Source organism: Mercenaria mercenaria, chromosome 12 (assembly GCF_021730395.1).
Source record: "Mercenaria mercenaria strain notata chromosome 12, MADL_Memer_1, whole genome shotgun sequence".
Taxonomy (NCBI): Eukaryota; Metazoa; Mollusca; class Bivalvia; order Venerida; family Veneridae; genus Mercenaria; species Mercenaria mercenaria.
In genome coordinates, this window is record NC_069372.1 from 31,692,114 (window position 1) to 31,717,586 (window position 25,473).

General features: G+C 35.3%; 2 protein-coding genes across 5 annotated transcripts in view; one reads left to right on the plus strand and one right to left on the minus strand.

Annotated features, from left to right (window-relative positions):
* Positions 1-25,473, minus strand: part of LOC123533603 (notchless protein homolog 1-like) — a 154,669-nt gene that overhangs the window by 21,546 nt on the left and 107,650 nt on the right. The window lies entirely within an intron of this gene.
* On the plus strand, positions 1,513-23,923 carry LOC123533606 (uncharacterized). 3 transcript variants are annotated; one of them, XM_053519551.1, is made up of 3 exons: positions 1,513-1,847; positions 20,471-20,598; positions 21,030-23,923. In XM_053519551.1, exon 3 carries the CDS (start codon positions 21,081-21,083, stop codon positions 22,461-22,463), a length of 1,383 nt encoding a protein of 460 aa, XP_053375526.1. In that variant the 5' UTR covers positions 1,513-1,847; positions 20,471-20,598; positions 21,030-21,080; the 3' UTR covers positions 22,464-23,923. The 3 variants fall into 3 exon arrangements, with proteins under 3 accessions (XP_053375526.1, XP_053375527.1, XP_053375528.1); XM_053519552.1 differs by lacking the exon at positions 20,471-20,598; XM_053519553.1 differs by lacking the exons at positions 1,513-1,847; positions 20,471-20,598 and adding an exon at positions 20,650-20,920.

Consider the following 25,473-nt stretch of genomic DNA (forward strand, 5'->3'; position numbering starts at 1 on the left):
TATTTTTTTAAGTTTCTACTAAATAAATATAGGCAGGTAATTTTTATGTGTGTGTTTAATTGGGGGAGGTGGGTAAGAAGTTGGGGGAATGATGTGATATGACAATATCAAGAAGGTTTGTCCACTACATAACAAACAAGAAGATTTTTCCATTACATACACAATATTTATAAGGAATAGTGACCACACACCCCAGCAGCCGTTTTTTAACAAAATATAATAGTTTGTACAATCTTTGTAAAAGGTTACCCAAGAAATATTTGTGTAAAATTGATTTAAAATTGGGCCTGCAGTTTCTGACAAGAACATTTTAGTTTCCAATATATACATATAGGGAAAAAGTAACAACTCCACCTGGCGGCCATGTTTTATGTCAAATCAAAATAATTTTAACAATCTTGGTAGAAATTGTCACAAAAGGACCATTTGTGTAAAATTATTTAAAATCAGGCCAGAAGTTTCATACCAAGTTTTCCACTATATATAGGGAAGGAGCGGCCACAATTTTAAATGAATCAGAATATAATAAATTTGAACAATCTTGGTTGAGGCTCACTCAAGGACTATTTGTGTAAAACCACTTTAAAATCAGACCAGCAGTTTCACACGAAGATTTTAAAAGTTTCCACTATATACATATAGGGAAGGTGGCCATGCCCTCTGGCGGCCATGTTTTTAAATGAATCAGAATAATTTGAACAATCTTGGTAGATGGTTACTAAAGGACCATTTGTGTGAGATTATTTTAAAATCATACCAGCAGTTTCACACAAGAAGATTAAAGTTTCCACTATATGTATAGGGAAAAGTGACCATGCCCTCTGATAGCCATGTTTTTTGCAACCAGAATAATTCAATCCTGGTAGAAGGTTACATAAGGACCATTTGTGTGAAATTATTTCAAAACTGAATTAGCGGTTAAGGAGATGAACTAAAAACAAGACACTGAAAGTAAATTTCTTTTGGTGGCTAGGTGTATATATTTGTAAGTGTGTGTGTGTGGGGTGCAGGTGAGTAATGTGGTTTGTTGCAATCCTTGAATCACTTCATCACCATCCACCTTTATTCCAAGTTCACCTAGTTTTGAAGCTGTGCTCTGGGCACAAAATACAAAAGACCTAATTATTTGAAATCAATTTGTGACTATGACCTTTGACCTACCAACCATCTTATTGCCACCTACCTATATGCCAAGATTGAAGTCAATACCTTGAAAGGTTAATAAATTATGCTCTGAACACAAAATATGAAGGTCAAATCTGACCTTTGAGGTCCATTTGAGACAGAGACTGCCACCAAGAATTCTAGAATATCCATGGAAATTTCACTGCATTAAAGGACGCTCTAGCAACTGAACCAGAGTCTCTTTAGGAAATCAAATATGTAATTATATTATTTAGCATAAATTGATGTACATGTACTATAACAAACAGTAAATTCCAGACATAACCCATAACATAAACCTGGAAGATTTCAAAATATGTATATGCAATATAGAGAATATATACCCTTGCTTTCAAGCTGCTGGTAATAACACTGTAACACAGAGAACAACTGCTGTTCTTAAGAATAAGAATCAATTTCCCACAGTAACAGCTGCACAAGCTGTCACAATTATTACTCCGCTTTTCTATGGAGGTTCCTCACAAGTCAAATGTGTCTCTTCTAAAGATTTCAGAAAGATCAAACATTTTTATAGATTTTTAAGACTTTAATTTAAACGGAAGTGTCATTAAGATTGGAGTTTTCAACATTTTAATAGCTGCCAACAATCAATAATGGAAAACCAAGTCAACAAGCTTCCAGTCTAATTCTGAAACATAAAAGGATATATGCAAAAGAAAAAGGTAAGTCACTCTTTAAAAAGCTGATAAAACTAGAGATGCTTTTGAGAAAAGCGCATGTCTCCCACAACTGCCCCTATGAACAAGAGCTGTCCATAAGACAGCCAAGCTCGACTATTCGAAATATTGTCACAGAAGCTGGAAATTATTACCCAAAATGTTAAATATCAAAAGAGTTTTAAGTTCAAAAGGGGACATATCAGAGTTATGGGACTTGATGCTATCAACTAGTTTTATAACCCCGAAGAAACATGTTAAGTTTCAATTCAATATCTGCATTAGTTTTGGGGATAGTAACTTGCATGTAAAACTTTAACCAGAATTTTCTAAGTCCAAAAGGGGGCATAATTTGCTCAAAATACATGTTAAGAGTTATGGAACTTGACCCAGTGAGGTAGGTAATTGATCTAGAAAAAGAATAAATAAGTTCCAAATCTATATGCCTTTTAGTAATAGCTGTATGTACTTGCACGCAAAACTTTAACCAGAATTTTCTAAGTCCAAAAGGGGGCATAATTTGGCCAAAATACATGCCAGAGTTATGGGACTTGACCCAGTGAGGTAGGTAATTGATCTAGAAAAGAAAAAATAAGTTTCAAATCTATATGCCTTTTAGTAATAGCTGTATGTACTTGCACGCAAAACTTTAACCAGAATTTTCTAAGTCCAAAAGGGGGCATAATTTGGCCAAAATGAAGGTCAGAGTTATGGACTTGGTGCTATCAACTAGTTTTAAACCCCGAAGACACATGTGAAGTTTCAATTCAATATCTGCATTAGTTTTGGAGATAGTAACTTGCATGTAAACTTTAACCAGAATTTCTAAGTCCAAAAGGGGCATAATTTGCTCAAAATACATGTTAGAGTTATGGAACTTGACCCAGTGAGGTTGGTAATTGACCTAGAAAAAGAATAAATAAGTTTCAAAGCTATATGCCTTTAAATGATAGCTGTATGTACTTGCATGCAAAAACTTAACCAAGGTGTGACGCCGACGCCGACGCCGACGCCAACGCCGACGCCAGGGTGAGTAGAATAGCTAGACTATTCTTCGAATAGTCGAGCTAAAAATGTTAGTTTCTCTAGATGTTTTAGACGAGTGGATCCAATTAGATGGTCTGGATGAGTGGATCCAATCAGTAATTCAAGGGCCATAAATCAAAAGTGCCTGGACGAATTTGGCTAGTTATCGAACTTGGGTAAGGTCTTATGGCCAAACACATTTTCTTCAAGTTTGATGAAAATCGGATGAGAAATGTTCGACTTAGAGAGTGGACAAGAGTAAACAGACGGATTTTTCCGGTAATTCAAGGGCTGTAACTCTAAAATGCCTGGACCGATTTGGCTAGTTATTGAACTTGGCCGAGGTCTCATGGTCAAACACATTTTGTTCAAGTTTGGTGAAGATCGGATGAGAAATGTTTGATTAAGAGTGCAGACATGAGTAAAAAGGCCAATTTTTCGATAATTCAAGGGCTGTTACTCCAAAATGCCTGGACCGATTTGGCTAGTTATCGAACTTGGCCGAGGTCTCATGGTCAAACATATTTTGTTTAAGTGTGGTGAAGATTGGATGAGAAATATTCAAATTAGAGTGCAGACAAGAGTAAAAAGACCCATTTTTGGTAATTCAAGGGCCTAACTCCAAGACGCCTGGACCGATTTGGCTAGTTATCGAATCTGGCCAAGGTCTTATGGTCAAACACATTTTGTTCAAGTTTGGTGAAAATCGGATGAGAAATGTTCGATTTAGAGTGCGGACAAGCTTTGTGACAGACACACACACACAGACACACACACACACACACACAGACTGGAGTAAATCAATATGTCTCCCTACACACCACTGTGTGGTGGGAGACATAATAAATCCCAGAATGTTATAATGATATTAACCCTTACCCTGCATTTTGTCAGAATATTGGCCCTTTTTATGCTTAGAAAATTTGACTTTTCTTGCTTAAATTTTAAATTATAGAAATAAAGAAAAGTGACCTTAATAGCAAGAGGGCCAATATGGCCCTAGGTCGCTCACCTGAAAATTTCTATAATGAACTTGTCCATCTCTCAATTTGGACAGTACTATTAATGGTTAAAAGGGGTGCTTATCAAAAATTTACTGACTGAATGGCGAGCAATGCAGACCATAATCAGCCTGCACAGATTTCTAACAAAACACAAGAGAGTTATTGTTCTTGACTACATACTAATCTAATGATAATAAACAAGTGTACAAAGTTTAAATGCTATACGTATGTCGCACGCTATTTTACACATAGGCGATTTCGAGATACATGTTGATGTTTATGCAGCTATTTAAATTATGAGTAACTGACGTCCGTGTATGTTTTTACTACAGTGATTAAAAAATTTTAATTACAATTTTCCCCGTTTAATTTTTAGAGAATTTATAATCGTAAAATACATAAAAAAACGTTACGCGTAACAAGATGTTAGTACGGCAGTCGGTTTTTTGACGATAAATCTGTCAATTTTAAAGATATCTGGACAAAATAACCAGCAGACGACATTGAATTTTGCCGCGCATCATTCAATGCGTTTATTTCACGTCAATTCCGTATTTATTCGCTTTAACAAAACCTTGACGGCTTTTCCTACAAGCGTTACGCTCGTCATCCTAGTGCGTATTTATTCAATTATACCGTAATAATTTATCGGAAAAAATACAAAACTTATACTTTCATAAAATGCATACATAACAAGTATGTACATGTTTAAAATCAATAATCATTAACAAGTATTAAACGACTACGGTATATTTTAAAAAAATACATACTGAAAATGTTACGTCAAAAAGTCCATTTCAAAAGTGAGTTTCCCCATTTTATGCGAGTTATTATTGAAAGTTGGCACTGATCTTTATAGATGGCTAAAAGTGCATTGTATGGACTTTCTAAAGATATCTGACTTATCTTGTTAGTATAAAACTTTCATGAACCATCATTATGTGAAAAAAATTACATCGTTTACAGTAAAGCTGCAAATATTAGATTGCATAACGTTACGTCGTATAATTTCGCTTTGCTGTACATAAAAACGCAACGTTTTTGATAATTTTATTAGCTCGATTTCCATTAAATAACTTTAAAGTATTTGGTTCATTTTACAAATTTGTGACGCATATTATAGATATTTATTATCTTTCTTCTATATTTTCAGTATCTTCGAAATAATTTATTCTGAACATTGTACCTAGAAGTAAACTTAAAGTATGAACGTCTCATCTATGATAATTTGAACAAATCACTTTTACATTTAAATCTAAGGTCTAGTCCACACCCCCCGCCCCACCAAAAAAAAAAGTGTTCTGTAAGAAAATTGTACTGGACCTATAAAGAAAGAAAATTGCATGGCAAGCGTCATTTTATTTGATGTGCCACGAAAATGGAAGTATTTTTAAATTACTTTCTCAACGAATTTATATTACATATTCATACAGACCTAACATCTATGAACTAATCAAATGTTCCATTTCCCGTTTAGTTTTTCATAAAAACCAGTGTTACAGGTCTATATGAATGCATTACATTCGAGGAATTTTAATACCGTGATAAAATTAAGGCGATCAGTTAGCCTACGAAGTTTAAATAAATAAAAGTAATACTTTTTATCTACACTTAGGACAATTTTGCAGTTTGCTCGGAGTCGAATTTACATGATTTATCATATCATAATGCATATGCATGTATGTATCATAATATACAGCTTTCAAAAGTAGAACAGTCACTCTGGATACTTTTCTAATATAATAAATCAAAGAGGGGAAAATATACTTTTATGTTCTAATGAGCACACAAAAAGAATAAAAATCATAGGCACAGTCATGGTTCTTAATTGATAAATTTCAAATGAAAAGAAGTCTGCTTCGTCCGCAGTCCCTCACTCACATAGTCACACAATAACTGCTCCCTCGCGTAGGTCGTTTTGCTGGGGTTATTTTTTTTTTTATGTTATACAGCAGTAATTCCGGGTCAAAAATACGCTTCCGCAGTGTAGCGTAGTCGTAAAGATCTCTAATAAATGGAGGGTTTTTTTTGTTTTTGTTTTTTTCATTTTAGCGCATTTGCGCGTAATCCCGGGAACAAAACAGAGGATACCTTTCATTATTGTTTTTTTTTTCTTTTTAATTTTTTATTACCCCAAAAATGAAAGTACGGTGTTTATTCTGCGGATCGCTTTCTGAAATGCGGCAATATGAGGGTACTTATCTTCAGTTGACTTGTATTCCACTGCAAACTTCTCAACACCCTTTTTTCTTTTTCGCTTTCTTAAAGCATATTCATACATGTCTTTTTGGAAATAGGTCTATAACGGAGTGAAAAACTAGAAACAGTATCAAAAAGGACCTGAAGCAGCTAAATTGTATATTAAATTTCTTTCATAAGCATATAACCTAGATTAATGTATGTTTTGACATACTTATCTTTATATATCATTCCATTGTTGTATATTTCGTTTGCTAATATAAAATTCGAAAAAGTTCGTACACAGCTTAGTGTCCGAATTTTAACTATAGCCGTCCAATTTTTAGTGTTTCGTTTTTTTTTGCTCTATTTTTCCCGAATAAATGTGCAAATTGTGTATTATTTACTGCGGTAATAATAATAGATATAAATGAATATACATAACAAATAATGAAATGCAACATTCAATCGACCATTCAATCCATCCGCGTGTCTTTTGGCAGTCGAATAGCCTATAAGTATGCATGAATTCATGACCAGTTGGTAATTATTTACTTGATCATTCATTTAGTCAGCCTGAAAGATTTGTTCCTTCAGCATGTCTGTTTATCTGTCTGTCTTACTAGAGATTATGTCGGTCAGTGTCTGTACGTAGTTGATATTCAAATGTTATGAATTTTGTCAATGATTACTCTATCTTATTGATATTTACACAAATGAAGTGCGATACACCCTCCCCACATCCCCACCCCACCCTTGTCTGAGCATGCGGAGAGGCGAGAGTGGTACCGCCAAAAGAAAAAAAAAAACAGCCACTTGAACAGAAACGTGAACGCCAGATGCAGAACTGTGACTAATATCGGATGTGAAGTTTCAAGTTTTCCACACAAATATAAAATATAAAAGCTGATTTGACATTTTGATGCTTTACATGTATTTTGAATAGATATAAAGAAATCATCATACTTAGATACCGAACTAATGTTTTTTTCCTGCTTATAATACGCGGTCCAAATAAAGACAATAAACAAAATTTAATCGATAACGCCGTTATTTATTTATTTATTATGATAGTGCACACTATGTCTATAGATCTAAGTAAGTTTGCCCAAAGCATTGAGATTATTTAACTTTTTTTTTAACATTTTATTTCATTTTGAGCACGAAACATTTTTCATTTGTAGTGTCGCACATGATGTGAATAAAAAAGGTGTTATTTAAACAGTACTTAAGCTGGTTGAGAACTGGTTATAGGGCCTAAATAATTTCTTTATGAAATAATAACTTCCCAATCGTTGTTTAACGTAAGATAACACGTCTTTTGATTTCTTATGCATAAGAATATAAGAGCCGCGCCACGAGAAAAACAAACATAGTGCGGTTGCAACCAGCATGAATCCAGACCAGCCTGCGCATCAGGATCCATTCTGTTCACTAACAGTTTCTCTAATTCCAATAGGCTTTGAAAGCGAAGAGTATGGATCCCAACCAGACTGAGCGGAGGTGCAGGCTGGTCTGGATTCATGCTGGTCGCAAACGCACTATGCTGGTTTTCTCATGGCACAGTTCATACTGAGTGATATATTTGTTCGCATAAGAAAGAAAAAATCTGGTTATCCTATGATAAATCACACTTGCGAATTTGTTATTTCGATTCTAACAAGACATACTAGTATTAACAGTGTTAGAAAAAAAAGTAACTACGTTTTACGACCGTGCTACGCACCTGGATCGGATGACATCACTGCACGCACAGTATTATCGCAAAATAACCGTTGTCTGAGTTTCTTCTATTTGTAGGGTTATTTGTTGGTCGTGTTAGAATTAAATTTTTGGTGTTGTTTTAAACAAAAGTCAGAGTACAAAACTGAATTTAGCATGAAAAAAGATTTAAATCCACAGGACCTGTTATATTCTTAAATGCATAAAAAGTTCTAAAATTAACTGCTTTACGGTTTAATGAAACTATTTTCTTTTTCAAATATTTTCGTGCGACAGCACTGCCTCTTTGTCGGTTATAATCATCCTGATCACTGTTGATGCTAGGTTTGTTAACGTCCGGAAGTTGATATTTATGTTTGCGATCAACACGGTACAGCATGATAAAATTAATTGCAGTTTAAAATGCATATATATTTAATTTGAAGAAACGGGCGGTAATAATTAATGATAAAAAACATAAATAACAAAAAAAGATAAATAACAATAACAATGTGTTCAAAGCAATAACTGTAAATTACGATACCATCAAAGAATATGCAGATTTATCTCAACGCATTTTTTGCTATTTATTTTCTAAATTAGTAATTTGTACGTCAAACTGACGTCAAAATAACGTTACGCATTTGTGCAAAATAGCATGCGACGTACATATAGCATTTATAGAAATAAAGAAAAATGACCTTAATAGCAAGAGGGCCAATATGGCCCTAGGTCGCTCACTTGAAAAACACACCATAACAGTGTAAACATGTCTGCCCTAGTGATTTCATGGAAATAAATATTCTGGCCAATTTTCATTAGGATTGGACCAAAAATGTGGTCTCTTTCTTATACACAATGATTTTCTTTGATTTGACCTAGTGACCTACTTTTTGACCTAAGATGACCCATATTCAAACTCGACCTAGATTTCATCAAAGCAAACTAATAATTAAATCCAGAAATATGAGTACTAAACAAATTAATCATCAATCTACTAGGGTAGTTCATTCACTGCTGAGGTGTGTTAGAGATTTTCAGCTTACTTCGACCGTACTGCGGACCATGGACTGCGGACTTACTATAGGGGTTTTCTCAAACTGTATATGAGGAAGTTATGCAGAACTGAACAGACGCATGTTTAGCATTCAGTTCTGATGCCGTAATACTGATTTAAAATATCTGAGAAAAGACAGCTATAAGATTTTTCCGTTTTATTGTATATGAGTTACCAATAGATTTTGTCTACCGAATTTATGAACAAGAAGCTAGAGGATCTGTATCGCAAACATGTTCTTTTTTCTTTTAAGTTCTGCAACTTATTTATATCACACTGGTTATTCGGGTACCTACTCGTGTGAGCGATACCGCCCTCGTGTGATTAATGTACATGTAGGTTGTTTAGGGTATATAAAAACAATGCCAACGTATGACACATATTTAAGAATGTTAAACATTTTAAAGACAGATTCGTCCGAGGCAATGCATTAATTCGCACTGGTGAAAATATCAGTTCTCAATAATATTGATATGACTATAAAATTTGAAGAAATGTAGCGAAAATTACGTATTTTGACGTTTTGAGATGTATTTTTCTTTGTTCAAAGTTGAGATAACTGAATTTGCCACTCACCTTGGTAGAACTATACATACTCAACTACAACACGTTTGAATCATGTACCTATAAGTTCTTTTTGTTGATAAAATTTCAATTATATGCATCCTGTTGCTGTTTTTGATGGTACCTCTGACGATGGTTGAAAATAAACAAAGATACCTACCCGTTTGCACATGGGTACCGTCCTCGTTATGTCAATGAACATTTATAAAACTCCCTGCAGCGATTGCTTCCGTATACGGTACACTAAATAAACGCAACTGAAGGTAACTGCTTTGAGGATCTTGAAATAAGAACTGGAAATGTGAAACCCAACCTTTAGTTGATCTATTTGATTAGAATTTTAACTTTAAAGATGTAAAGAATGGGATAGGATCGTGTTAGCAGTATTTCACCAAAATTAAATTTTCCCTCACAACCACCCTCTATTCTACGCATTCTATCATCTTGCCTTCTTGAAGTTCTTCTTTTTCTCCTTCAGTCTCATAATGAAAACGACCAAATTTGTCGCACACCGAGCAAAAGTGCTTAAATATAAAAACCATTTTTTCTTCCTGAAAGGGCAAGTGGACCCTCTCTCTGGGCATGTATTCATTTAGGGAGATGCTCCGGCTTCATAAATCTGCCTTTTATCGTATCTTGTAATATTCGCGTCTGTTCATAGGCGCACCCTCTATTAAGGTAGTGCTAATTAGGTGACTTGTTTACAAGTACATACAATATACACGACTGTATAAGTGTCTTACAGGTGACTAACTGAAGAAGCAGATATGGAAGTCTGGGTATCAGATTCTATCTCTTTGATTTGTTTGTTCACACATTCCTCACAGTGGTTGAAAACGTTAAATGTACGTCTAGGGAGGAAATCTGTGAGATTCAAGATTTCAAGATTTTATTTACAACTAGACCCATACGGTATCAGCATTATAATAACAACATATTTAACAAAACAGACACTAATACATAAAATAAAACAGTAGTTTTACGGTCATAATAGATCTAATACAAATATTTTGTAAGCTAAAAAGTAGAAGATGGTATACATTTAGAATTAACCAGGTGGAAAACATTGTTTTAACTGGTCAGCAAATAACTGCCAGTGACAAAAACCTATCCCTACCTAAAAATTTGAAGTATTTTCTGTATAAACAATGCTAACTTAAAAAGAGTACTATCATTACTTTGAAATAAACGTTGAAATGACATTACATTTAACAGTTGAAAGTCATTTGGTATATATTTTACTCTGTCCAAATCAATGTAGGGACATTCTAAAATAAAAATATTGCGGAAATACACTGGTGAAAGTACTAACTGATTCAACCAGGATTCAGCAGATCCAAATTGTTCTAAAGATTCTTTTACATATGAAATCCAAGAACAATAATTTACATTTTGCTGATGGAGTCTATACATGAACCTGTAAAGTATACAGTTTATCTTTTCTTGTTAACCATTTAATAAATTGTACACTTATAGTCTAGTAGTTCAATATTCTATTTCTAATTATAATATCTATTGGTAATACCCCAAGCTCACCAAAAACCATGATATAAGGTGTTGACTTTTTAACCTTCAGTAATGTTTTTCAAAAAATTAAGCTGTTTAACAATGCTTACATCACCACATCCCCATACCTCTGATCCATAAAATAATATTGGTTGAACCTCAGACTCAAATAAATGTAACTGTGAATCAATACTAAGCTGCAACTTCATACATTTTTTTCCAACAGAGCATGCGTAGCCTTTCTAGCTTGGTCAACCAAATATATTTTAGTTTTATTGAAGTTACCATTGTAGTTAAATTTAATTCCTATATAAATGAAGTCATCTACTACTTCAAGTGCCACATTATTATAATAATAGGTAGACTTACTAAAATGTACTTTTCCACGTTAAAAAAGAACAACCTTAGTTTTATTTGAATTAACTGTAAGTTTCCAAAGTTAATGCAGATTTTAAATCATTTTACGATTCTGTAAATAACATCACTTAGCAGGTCCTATACATTGTTTGATATTTCCACTAGTCCTGAACAATAGTTAGACATATATGAGACTAAATCATTGTAGAAAACAGGAAATAATATGGAGATAAATGTTCACCGTGTCTTACACCAGTTAAGTTAATAAAGAAATTTGATAGACTTTAGCTACTCTTTACACAAGATCTGGCTTTATCATATATTGCACAATATACAGCCTTAAAGACTTTCTCATCAATGCTATGCTGTAGTAATTTATTCCATAAAAACATACGATCCACAGAATCAAACACTTTCTTGTTATCTACAATGGCACAATATAAGAGCAGATTGTATTTTTTATCCCCCCACCAAAGGTGAAGGGGATATTAGAAATGCTCTCCGTCCGTGCGTCCGTCCGTCCGTCCGTCCGTGCGTCCGCAACGATATTTGTCCGGAGCATAACTCCAAAAGTACTTGAGGGATTTTCTTCAAACTTCATACACTGATAGAACACATTGGGAGGAAGTGCAGTGTGCAAGAACAATAACTCTACCTTGCCTATTTTTTGAGTTATTCCCCTTTATCTTATTTTCTTAAAAAAATTGTCCGGAGCATAACTCCAAAAGTACTGGAGGGATTTTCTTCAAACTTCATACACTGATAGAACACATTGGGAGGAAGTGCAGTGTGCAAGAACAATAACTCTACCTTGCCTATTTTTTTGAGTTATTCCCCTTTATCTTATTTTCTTAAAAAAAATTGTCCGGAGCATAACTCCAAAAGTACTGGAGGGATTTTCTTCAAACTTCATACACTGATAGAACACATTGGGAGGAAGTGCAGTGTGCAAGAACAATAACTCTACCTTGCCTATTTTTTGAGTTATTCCCCTTTATCATATTTTCTTAAAACATTTTGTCCGGAGCATAACCCCAAAAGTACTGGAGGGATTTTCTTCAAACTTCATACACTGATAGAACACATTGGGAGGAAGTGCAGTGTGCAAGAACAATAACTCTACCTTGCCTATTTTTTTAGTTATTCCCCTTTATCATATTTTCTTAAAGAACTTTGTCCGGAGCATATCTTCTTCATGCATGGAGGGATTTTGATATATCTTGGCACAAATGTTTACCACCACGATGCGGAGTGTCATACGCAAGAACTAGGTCCCTAGGTCTAAGGTCAAGGTCACACTTAGAGGTCAAAGGATACAAGAATAAAAACCTTGTCCGGAGCATTTCTTCTTCATGCATTGAGGGATTTTGATATAACTTGGCACAAATGTTTACCACCACGAGACGGAGTGTCATGCGCAAGATCCAGGTCACTAGGCCTAAGGTCAAGGTCACACTTAGAGGCCAAAGGTCAGATACAAGAATGACTTTGTCCGAAGCATTTCTTCTTCATGCATGGAGGGATTTTGATGTAACTTGGCACAATTATACACCATCATGAGACGAAGTGTCATGCGCAGTTCCCTTCTTTAGAATTACTTCCCTTTGTTGTTACTTTAAATAGCTTTTATTGTAACTTTTTCATTACTAGTCGTAGGGAAAAATCGAGACCACTTTTCTGTAGTACAACAAACATGCTAAATCCAATTTTGAGGTGTATTTTGACCAGTCTCTTCCTGATAAAGATTTTTGTGTGGACTTGCAATTTTTTTTTTTTTTTTTTTTTTTTTATAAAGATTAACTTCCCTTAGTTGTTACTATAAATAACTTATATTGTAACATTTTTATAATTGACCCTAGGGAAAAAACAAGACCACTTTTCTGTGGTACAGCATAGATGTTACTCTCCAGTTTTAGGTGTATTTTATTATATATAAGGTATCTCTACCTAGTAAGGAGTTTTTTTGTGGACTTTAAAAACAAAAGACTTACAATGATTACTAAACAACCACAAAATTAACATTCCATTTGCAAATACAGCTGCTAGAGTAAAGAAATTTGCTTTGACGGGCATATATTGTGACATTCTGGCACTCTTGTTCCCTGTTAGCTTTCCATTCCTTCTTTTTACAGTAGCCATATAGAAAAACATCATAGTTATACTCTTCATGAAAATTAATAAAATTTAGCAGTAAACCACCTCACTACTGACTTATTCTTTCTTCCACATCTTAAAACCCCTGATGCGGACCACATCCTTCAATTATGATATGCCCAGTGGGGGGATTAGCCATGTCTGACATGGCTCTTGTTATACTTTAATTTACTGCTTTTAGATTCATTATCATCATTTGCAATACAGAATTAGCAACAGACTATAAGACAGGTAAGATTATATTTTGTTAAAGTTTAAGAATAGACGAGCTGTAATGACTTTGAAATAATGTACAAATGGTTACCAAGAACAAGCAAAATTTCTCGTTGCTTCCTTTTTTTCATTTCATTTCCCCACCATTTTAGGTCTGCTTTCAACAGTTGGATGATAAGCAAATTGCTCGGGGCTTGAATTGATCGACAAACCTGCAAACCTACTAAACTTCATGCCCTCTTTACCTACCTTAATAGAACATCACTTTTTCCAACACCTATTTTTCATGAAAGTTCTATCATAAGTTAAAGTAACGATAAAAATAAAGAGGGAGCTGAATAGTTCCTAGTAAAATGCCGGTCAGTGGTCTGCTACCCTAAAATGGCGCGTATATGCTCCTGTCCGCACAATAAACCCCCTTCTTTCGGATTCGATCTGCAAAACTTGTATGTGAAGTCTATAAACATATCTCATCTCATTTCATGCATTATGTATTCCAGCAATAAAAAGGTGTGATTAATGCACTTGTTCTACACGAATTTTCGCACACAAAAAAATGTGAAACAAGGATCTGTTTACTACTGACTTCTTTCGACTACTCAAACGAAGCACATTTTCGACCGAATAATTGGCTTTATTCCTCAAAATGAAGTTAAACGTGGGTCGATCGCAATACAATATTTGACAAAAATCATATCATTTCTGAACAATTTTTTGTTGCAAACATTTTGTACCCCATAACAACTTAAATAACAAGACAAAACGTACGGTCGCAATATTCAATTGAAAATACACCTAAGAATGTGTCTATATAGATGGATCTTGAAAGAGAACTTGAAGAAATTATGTGAGAAGTTTTTCTTCGGATAGGCTGCTTCCAGTAGCTGGAGGGTATAAAAGACCAAAGTTTTACCTTCATCCTAGCTGGTCATTGCATATTATCGCTAAATTTTAAAAAAGGGGTCTGCGTCAATGTAATGTTCATTTCAATAACGAGGGCGGTATCCGCTGGATTGACAGAAACAACGAGGATGGTACCATGGTACATCGTCAGAGGTATCTTATTTTCTAGACACTGTGTTCGAAAAAATCGATCTAATTTTACTATGCTTCAAGTTTTTGTGAAATGAAAGCAATGGCTAATACACAGAATGACTGCTTTTCATTTTCCTAACAAAAAGTTCCTAATATAGTCCGAATTAATACCATTAATCGTGAAAATATATACCATCGCCTTAAAATATCTTCATTTCCACGACAAAAAACGTATTTTTTCACAGTTATTCAGATCATATGAGATAGATATTTGACATGGATATAGTTAAAGTATGATCTAACACATTTAATACTAAAACTTTTCAAATCTTCAGTAAAATATGGAATAATTACCTGTTATAGGTGTGAATTTCCTGTTCACCAACATGTACATTAATCACACGAGGGCGGTATCGCTCACACGAGTAGGTACCCGAATAACCAGTGTGTATATGCTTGTTGTCAATTTCGTGAGGTTCTAGCCAGTATCCGCTAGCAGTGAAAACGGCTGTTGATTCAATGATCAACATACTTTATAATCCAGAATTTGAACCAATGAACTTCTGGTGAGGAGACAGACACTTTTCCCCTGCACTGCAAGAGGTTCACCCGACCCCTATGCGTAGGGGATCACAACAACATTTTTGGTATCAAAAATATATATAGTGTATATGGAAACATGGAGTTTCGTATTATAGGACTTGCGATGCTGAAATACTTTTGTACGATGCACAATTTTGAATATGCAAGGTACGATGCGTGAAATTTCATGCACCGTGGTAAAAAAATGTCGAAACCAACACGATTCTGGTCGAGATCTGCCACGATTTTCATCACGTTCTCTCAAGTTCTCTTACGATTACCACGATATGCTGACACGTTCTGTTTAGATCCCTCACGTTATCAAGTTTTGTTAAGCTCTACTACGATTTATGGTCACGATTTGATCAAGAATGTCACGTTTTGAGCATGATTGGAGTATAAATAGGAGTCAAGGGTCATCCTCTCATTCTCTCCAGAGATTTCAAAGAGGAACGAGCTATGCATCAAAGAGCTGAACAAAATGCTGACAGCAGCAGCAACAAGGGACGGAATAGGGCAGGATATAAAAGAGAGAAATGAGAAGAAGAAATAGAAAGCCTAAGACCTGGTGGGTGAGACCATGATTAAGTGGAAACCGAAGGCACCAACTGGGACAATATTCTCAACTTTTCACAGAACTCGGGCGTGAAGATGTCGGCTCCAACGTTAACTATGTAAGGATGCCTGCATATCTAGTGGAACTTAGAATCGTTTTTCCAAGTTCACCAAGATCCCCATACAGCATTAGTCAACTCCTATGACGCCATTTGAGCAATTCTGTGTGGTCATTTGATACAACCAGCCTGGAAGTAGAGAATGTCACGTTTTGAGCACGACTGGAGTGTAAATAGGAGTCAAGGGTCATCCTCTCATTCTCTCCAGAGATTTCAAAGAGGAACGAGCTATGCATCAAAGAGCTGAACAAAATGCTGAATTTGCATTTTTCGTGTATGCCTATAATAGATACTCGTCGGCAGCAGCAACAAGGGACAGAATAGGGCAGGATATAAAAGAGAGAAATGAGAAGAAGAAATAGAAAGCCTAAGACCTGGTGGGTGATACCATGGTTAAGTGGAAACCGAAGGCACCAACTGGGACAATACTCTCAACTTTTCACAGAACTCAGGCGTGAAGATGTCGGCTCCAATGTCAACTATGTAAGGATGCCTGCATATCTAGTGGAACTTAGAATCATGTTTCCAAGTTCACCAAGATCCCCATACGATGGAGCATCAAGGTCTGTTAAGCTGCATTACGCTTTACAACGATTTCAAAGTTCTATCACGCTCTCTCAAGATTTAAGATAAATCGGGATAATCGTGGCAAAATTTTTGACTGCCAAAAATTTTGTCACGATCCTTACGATCATCAAGATTCCACCTAGTTCCCTCAAGATCACCACGATTCGATCCCACGAGCCCCCACGCTCACCACGCTTCTCTCAAATCGTGGACATCGTGGCTAAGTGTAAACGCAGTCAAAAATATATTTTCATTGACAATTCTATACTATTTTCCTATACTGGCCATAAAACATTTTTGGAATATGATTGGAATTTTGACCTTGGACTCTTCCCAGGCCCTTTTTGCACAACACAATTTTCGGTCTCATCTCGGGTTTAGATTGAAATGTTGACAGCTAGTTTTAATGGTACTTAAAGATTAAATTCCAGTTGAGACTGACAATTAATACTGAATGGTCACTTGAAAATAGTCATAAATTTAAAACTTAAATTTTACATGCGATTTTTATATCAATGACAATGTTTCATTATCAAACTCAGCTGACACTCAAAATGTTTTGAAAACAGAGGCCCAGGAATTCAGTCTTGGCGTGATCTCAGATATCAAGATCGAGCCTGTTTTGATCATTTTTTTTCAAAATCTGATATCAGGTTATGTTAATATGAAGTGGATATTCTTTTTTCAAAAATGTTCACACATGCTGATACATAACTAATTCAGGATGTTGCGGCTAAATTATGGTAATATATCGGATCATGTTTCGACGGGGGTGAAAGATGCATGTGTGAGAACTTCCCGTATGTTTAGACAAAAACTAAATCATTTAAGATATTTCAATAAAACTTTTCATGATTTTATGGAACATTCTATAGTTATCAAAGTTAATGAAAAACAATGACTTTTTCCGTACAGAAGTCTACAAGAACACAGTATTTATACTCTAAAACAAAAATAAAATGAACTTTCACAATAATATTTTGTACTGCTATTTTTCTTATCTTGTTGCTAGGAAATACAAGTCTAGGAATTGTATGGATGGACACAAATTAAAACCAAACTGGTTTTTTTTTTTTTTATAAGAATCGCCATTATCTTGAAATCCATGTTTCAAGTTGCACTTTTTTAATGCACGAACATATTAAGGTGAAGTATTATATCGTTGCACTGTAGGTTCGAAGTTGTTCGAGTCGCGCGGAAGAAATGTATCAAAATAAAATGTTAAAGCATACGGATATTTGAAGAACATGCTAAAGGCAAGTAAAATGCGACAGAGTATTTAGCTGAATCTAGAGGCATCCTACATGTCGACATTTATAGCCGACTCCTTTTTTGTGCATGAACTAAAAATAATAGAGTATGATATCTAAAAATTGCGATTACACGTGTTGAATGTAGCTTGTTCAGTATGTATTATATTAGCAGGTAATTATATCACAAAACACTAATTTCTACAATGAAGGCAAAAGTAACTACACATACAGGTAAAAGAACATATATACCATAAATATTTTTTCTTGCGAACCTTAAATATTTTGAGAAAACCCCTGCTGTAAGTCGGCTGTCCGCAGTCTGTGTCGCAGCCTTTGTCGAAGTAAATTGAAAATCTTTAATAGGAAAATAATGAACAACTTGAATCATTATCTCATTAGTGTCTGCAGACTTTATGACCCTTCTACAGGTAAGGCCATAAAAAACCAGTTAACTACTTGGAGGGCCATTTGATATAAAATTATATTAGAAATCAAAATAAACAAAGGGCCATAACTCACTCAAAAATTGTTGAACAAGTCTGATTTTCAAGGGGACACAACTAGGGTACGAATACATCATTCTGATAAAGTTTGGTCAAATTCCCCCGGTAGTTTCTGAGGAGATGCGATAACGAGAAATTGTTAGCAGACTGACGGACGGGTGGGTGGGTGGTGTTTTGCATATACATTTTACACTGCGAACTCGCATTATAAATTTAACCCTGCTAGATCTGCAGGTCTCGAACTTTGGACCCCAACGACAGCGATATAAAGGGGTCCCAGTGTAATACCCTACATAGTAAACACTAGAAACTACTAAGGGCCATAACTCTGGTGTTACTTGGGCAATCTGGCTGAAACTTGACAGGCCACATTTCCCTGTAGCGGCGAACATGTAAATGAAATTTTATTTAAATATTCCATACCACTTCCAAGATATGATAATAAAATGAAGCATAATGGGGTATGACATGTACATAACATGGACCCTAAAAGGGGCCAAGTTCCTCCATTTGAACAAATTTAGAAGACGACCTTATAACGACGCTTCAGACCTAGTTTGATGAAGATCCATCAAGCAGTTCATGACAAGCATTTCTATTTCTAGCTATAGCGGCCCATCAGGACGCAAGTACCCCAAACTGAACAAAATTGGTTGAAGACCTTTTAATGACCCTACAAATTCATTTTGATGACAATCCAGCAAGCAGCTCATGAGAAGTACACTCGAAACCCGTTATAGTGCTACTCGATATACCACGGTATTCGTTATAACATGGTAGGCTCTTGGCTCCGGAATTTTCGGGGGTAAAAAAAAAAAAAAAAAAAAAAAAAAAACGAGTCCGCGGATGTTATTTAATTTGATCATAACCAGGTTAAAACTACATGCACCTGTATACTTTGTACTTTAACACCTTTGCCATGACAACTGTAACAAAAATCAATAATTGTCTGCTAGCTTACTTGTTTGGGTATCACCTTTGTTAAAGTTTGAATGCATGTAGACATGTGACAATTAGGCAATCAGTACCGTGTCAAAATTAGATTGTTTGCATAACCAGCATGTAACATTGGTCAGTCAACTATCAAACCGTTTAAGTTTGCACCAATTAAGCGGATGACATGATCACTTGAGTGAATAAAAAATCGAACAACAGGCCCAGTTTTGTAATAAAATGCAGCTGTTTTTGGTAATCATCACACTCAGTTCATCAGAATTTTAGTTACATAAACCCCCAGTGCAATTGCATTGCATATGTAATTCTCACGACCGCGCACTCCTCACATAGCGTTATATATGTTTACTTCCGGGATACACAATTCCAATTTTCTTTTAGAATCACGACAAAATGAGAAGATGACACAGCATTATAATTCTTTTAATGTATTTTTTAGTAGCATTTAAGGTAAATAAATGTCCCGTTTATACGATTCTTATTTCTTATTAACATAAAACAGCGTCCAAAATACGTCTAATACATTACCGGTGGGTGGGGTATTGCATATACCGCTGATACGATCAACCCGTGTTATAAATCTAACCCCGCTGGATCCGCGGGTCTCAAACCTTGGACCCCGATGACAGCATTATAACGGGGTCCCAGTGTATTTCTATTTTTAGCTTTAGCAGTCCCTTAAAAGGCCAAGTGCCCCAAATTTGACAAAATGGGTTTAAGACTTTTTAATGGTACTACAAATCAAGTTTGATGAAGATCCATCTAGCAGTTCATGTGAAAATGTCATTAAAAACATTTCTATATTTAGCTCTAGTGGCCCTTAAAAGGATCCAAGTGCTTCCATTTGAATGATTTTGGAAGAGGACTTTATAATGATATTATAGACCAAGTTTGATGAAGATCATCTGATGGTTCATGAGAAGAAAGTTTGTTTGCTTTTTTAAGTTTTACCTATTTTTATCTCTAGCAGCCCCTACAGGAGGCTAAGTGGCCAAAATGGAACAAGCAGTTCATGTAAAAAGTCACTTGAAGCATTTGTATTTTTAGCTCTATCGGCCCCTAATAAATCTGAGAGGACTTTATAATGATGCTACTGATTAGGTTTGATGAAGATCCATCTATTAGTTCAAGAGAAGAGGACATTTACAGGTATTTCTATTTTTAGTTCTAGAGGCCCCTAAAAGGTGCCAATTCTGCACCCCCCTCCCCCACCCCCATTTGAACTGCAGCTGACAATGCTTGATAAAGATCATCAAGCAGGCCATGAGAAGAAGTTGTCTTTAAAGGTATTTCTATTTCAGATCTGGCGGCACCTACAGGGGTCAATCACCCCAATTCAAACAAACTTGGAAGAGCACCTTATAATGATTTTACAGACCAAGTTTCATGAAGATCTGTCCAGCAGTTCATTGGAAGAAGTTGCTTAAAGGTATTTTATTTTTAGCTCTAGCTGCCACTAAATGGGGTCAAGTGCCCAAGTTGAACAAACTTTGGAAAGGTCCTTATAAAGATGCTACAGACCAAGTTTGATGATGATCCATCAAGCAGTTCATGAGAAGAAGTCATTTTTTCTATTTTTAGCTCTGGTGCCTTTTAAAGGGGTCAAGGTGAATCATTTGGGGGAAAAAAACTTGACAGAGGTCTTTTGGTGTAAATCTGACCAGTGCATTAGAGGAGAAGATGTTTAAGTAAAAATGTTGATGCAGGATGACGGATACCAAATGCGAGACCATATTAATAACAAACTTCAGGTGAGTTAACAAAATGTACCAGAGGTTCATCAATTCTATGTTTCTGTCTCTATCTGAGTGAAATGTTTTCAAAAACAAAGAATTACAGTATGGTGTACTTTTATTGCAGATGCAACCATAAACAACTGACACACATGTGAAAGCAGACAGCATAGAAACTATGACCACAGATAGTTTTGAACTTCTTCCAGACAGTTGCCAGCCCCCAGACAGAAAATGTTGTGACCACTTACACAAAGTCTTAACAATTCATCCATTTTTGTATGGTTTTGTTTTCATCAGTATTCTGGTACTTGACATTGCGGAAGTCATCAATGACTGTTTTCTCTTCAAAGACGTGTCATATTTGGAGGAGGGACTTGTCTATGGACCACTGAGCCCAACTCTTGTTATGATATTGCTCTTAGCAACTGCAGTTGGATCACTGGCTATTGTGTTTGAAATTCTGAATATTACTCGTGACATATGCAGCGGAAAACCTTGGGTTGACCTTGACCTAGATTCTGCTTTGGTTGTTTGGCTTAATGAGATACCGATACTCTCAGTGAATTTTGCAATAAGTCTTTGTCACAGTGAGCCTGTGAGTTATTTCCAACTAACAAAATGTCTAATAGTAATATTATCTGTTTTCTTGCGTATTGTTGTTCCACTTATTCGTCTATATTTAGCCCAAGATGAAGATTCATCAAGAAAACCATTTCGCAAATCTATTTATAAATTTGTGACAAATATCGGTTTATGTCTTGCACTGTGTGGTTCTGTAACAATATTCATATTTACTCATGTTATTGCATTGGGTGAGAAACAATTTAAGTTCCGAATGCCACATGAAATCTGGGCAGGAAAATCTGTTTTTGACGAGTACTTTTCTGATGTTGGGATATATTTACACCACAGAAACTTGAAATCGTTTAAGAATGATGAAATTTGGCTCAAGCTAGCAGATATTGATGAGTTTTACACAATAGATAGTATGAATGTCAAGGTAACCTACACAATTTCTTATGAAAACAAAATCGAAAAGCTGGTAATGAATAGCTACAATTCATCTAAGGAACGATTTCGTGAATGCTATAATCTTGCTGAATCAGAAAATGGAACTCTAAATTATTTGTATATTGGTAACTGTAGTTTTACTTATATTACCTCAGAAGAAAACTCAGAGAAACTTATATTTAAATTTGTTTTTCATCGCCCTCAAATGCATCTTTTACTTGGAGACATTTCTTATAAGGTGAAATACTTAAAGAATTTTGTGTGTTACAATGTTGCTGGAAATGATACATTTTTGTATGACAATATTGGTAGCAAGCCCACAGTGCTTGGCCAATTACTCTACATGAAGCAGGAAACCAGACTGCATGCAAGCCATAGACTGGTTCACAAAAATATGTCATCAAACCAGTCTACAAGCAGCCTTCTTTATGAAGCAGATCATTACATGAAAACAGCAGATGAAATCTGGAAAACAGGAATGTATGGCTGCGAATGCACAGGAAAACATGGACCAACAATGGATGAAAACATAACAGTGATGTGTTAATAACCAAACAAAACTAGATTGTATTCATGTAACTTGCCTGACTGAAATATTGGAAAGGATTTGTTAAATCCAGAGAAGAAATGAATCTAAGAGCAGACAACCCAAAGCACACTAAGTCTTGTCAAAAGCAACCATAACAATCAATCTTTGAGCAAACACAGTATGCACATCTTTATATCAAACTGAATACACAACAATCCTCAAAAAATACTTTCTATTCAATTTTGTTCAGGTGGACAAGAAAAATGAAGCAAACAGAGAATTTTGTCAACATTCTGTACAAGCTGAGGATCAGATCATTTCAAAACATATTATGCAGGACTATCTGAGCTGTAGAGCTGCGAGATGGACCAATCTAGTATAGAATGACTGGTCAGTTAAGTAAGACAGTACTTTTCTAAGAATATATCTTTGCTATTTCAAAGCAGAATATTAAAGACATTATTTTCTGTTAAGCCTATGACTTTGCACATGTATACAAATAGCATGTCTATCAAGCATCATGAGAGAGGGACTGCATTTTAAAGTAACAAGAAGGCCATGATGGCCCTAGATCACTCACCTGAGTTTTACAGCTCAAACATGTTTCTTTAGGGCTATGGTGATGATTCAACAATTTTAGGGTCAGCAAAGGAAATATTGTGTGAAATTACTCTAAAATTGAACCGTTTCAAACAAGAAAACAGTCCTGCAGATAGTGGCCATAATTTTTAGCAAATTAGACAGTCATCCTTGCTTGAACTTCACGAAAGGAACATTAAAATATATTATATAAAAAATTTGACTGCAATGTTGGCATGCTATATATCCTGAGAATTTAATTATAAGTCCTATTTTCGGAAAAAAGTTTTTAAATAATTTTAAATTGCCCAGTCAACTAAAAGAATACATTTACATGTGAATAACATATCTTATTAACTGTACTGTTGTTTTTCAAGATGTTCTATCCTGTTAATGTATTGATATATATATATATATATTAATATCTGATATATGACATCCAAGAACTACCTAATTTCTCATATCCTTTTTCATTTTATTTTTTTTTCTTTAAATATCTTGATTGTTATCCCCTCTTCTTTTGATAACTGTATACAACTGTTCAATCTTTTATGACACTATATTCAATGTACATTTTCTTGGTAACTAATTAACTCTGCAGAAAATTGATTTCTTATCTGCACTGTAGGAACCTATCTGTAGGTAAACATGATTTTGCACTAGAATTCAACTGTTATTTTGTCGTGATAATTGAAACTATCTGGAAGTTTAAAAAAACATTATATGAAAACTGTTATGTTTTGATACTGTGATATTATTTTTGTTTGTGTAGGATGAATTTTTGCAAATTTCACACTAGGAACGATGCGCGAATTTAAGACCGCACTATCATTTATTCTTTAAGAACATAAATAGTTATCCCAGTTTGTTTCCTGACAGAAATAAATGTATGTTTTAAGCTTGTGTGTTTCAATTTTTTTTAAAACATCACACTTTATTGGGAGTCAATTAAAGGCTGTTTTGATACAAAAGTGTTTTTTTACAAAAATCAATATGTAAACTTATTCAATTACTTACATTAATTTAATTGGTTATACTTTGTTTACCATTTTTTTTATTTACGAACACCTCAGATACTTACGCTAGTGTTATGTCGCTGTCATCAGCAAGACTAGTGTCGTATTTAATATGATAAGGGATTATTGCACATACTTCTGTTTTGTTTTATGATCCTAGGTCCAAGCGTTATCATCTGGAAACCGTTTAAGTGTTCCTGGTCACTGTGACCTTGACCTATGACCTACTGTCCTCAAAATCAATAGGGGTCATCTGTTGGTCATGACAAACCTCCCTATCAACTTTCATGATCCTCGGCCCAAGCGTTCTTGAGTTATCATCCAGAAACTGTTTAACTGGTCCTGGTCACTGTGACTTTGACCTTTGACTTACTGATCTCAAAATCAATAGGGGTCATTTACTGTTCATAACCAACTTCCCTATTAAATTTCATGACCCTAAGCCCAAGTGTTCTTGGGTTATCATCTGGGAAATTGTTTAACTGTTCCAGGTCACTGTGACCTTGACCTTTGAGCAACTGATTTCAAAACCAATAGGGGTTATCTGCTGGTCATGACCAACCTCTATAAAAACTTTCATGATCCTAGGCCCAAGCATTCTTGAGTTAACATCCGGAAACCGTTTAACTGTTCAGGGTCACTGTGACCTTGACCTTTGAGCAACTGACTTAAAAATCAATAGCGGTCATCTGCTTGTCATGAACAACCCCAGAAACCAATTGGCAAAACAATATACCCCACCTTCTATGAAGGAGGGCATAAAACTGCAAATTAGGATTTAATAATGAAGAAAGCTGGTAGACATAGTTTAGTAGAGGTTGATCCCAATGATATTTTTGATTCAGAGAGCTTTGGTTACAATTAAAGTTTCCCACCAGATAATGCTAAATAGACACTGAAAATGCTTTGTTTAGGGATGATCCTAATGTGTCTGATGATGATTCTGATCCTAGTACTGATAAAGCCTTGGCTAAATTGGTAAATTTGACCTGTACTTCACAGTGCAATATTTCTGATATTTTGTAAAACAAGAGCTCGTAGAACACGAAATGTCCCCCCTTGATGCATTCAGTAATTGCACAAGGAACAGAAATTATTTGGTCACTGTGCACAAAAGTTCTACTGTTCTTGGTCAAAGTGACCTTGACCTTTGACCTATTGACCTCAAAATCAACAGGGGTCATCTGCTGGTCATGGTTAATCTCCTATTAAGTTTCGTGATCCTAGGCCGAAGCATTCTCAAGTTATCGTCTGGAAATGGTTTTACTGTTCCGGATCACTGTGTCCTTGACCTTTGGCCTACTGACCTCAAAATCAATATTGGTAATCTGCTGGTCATGACCAACCTCCCTATCAACTTTCGTGATCCTTGGCCCAAGTGTTTTCAAGTTATTGTCTGGAAACGGTTTTACTGTTCCGGGATCACTGTGTCC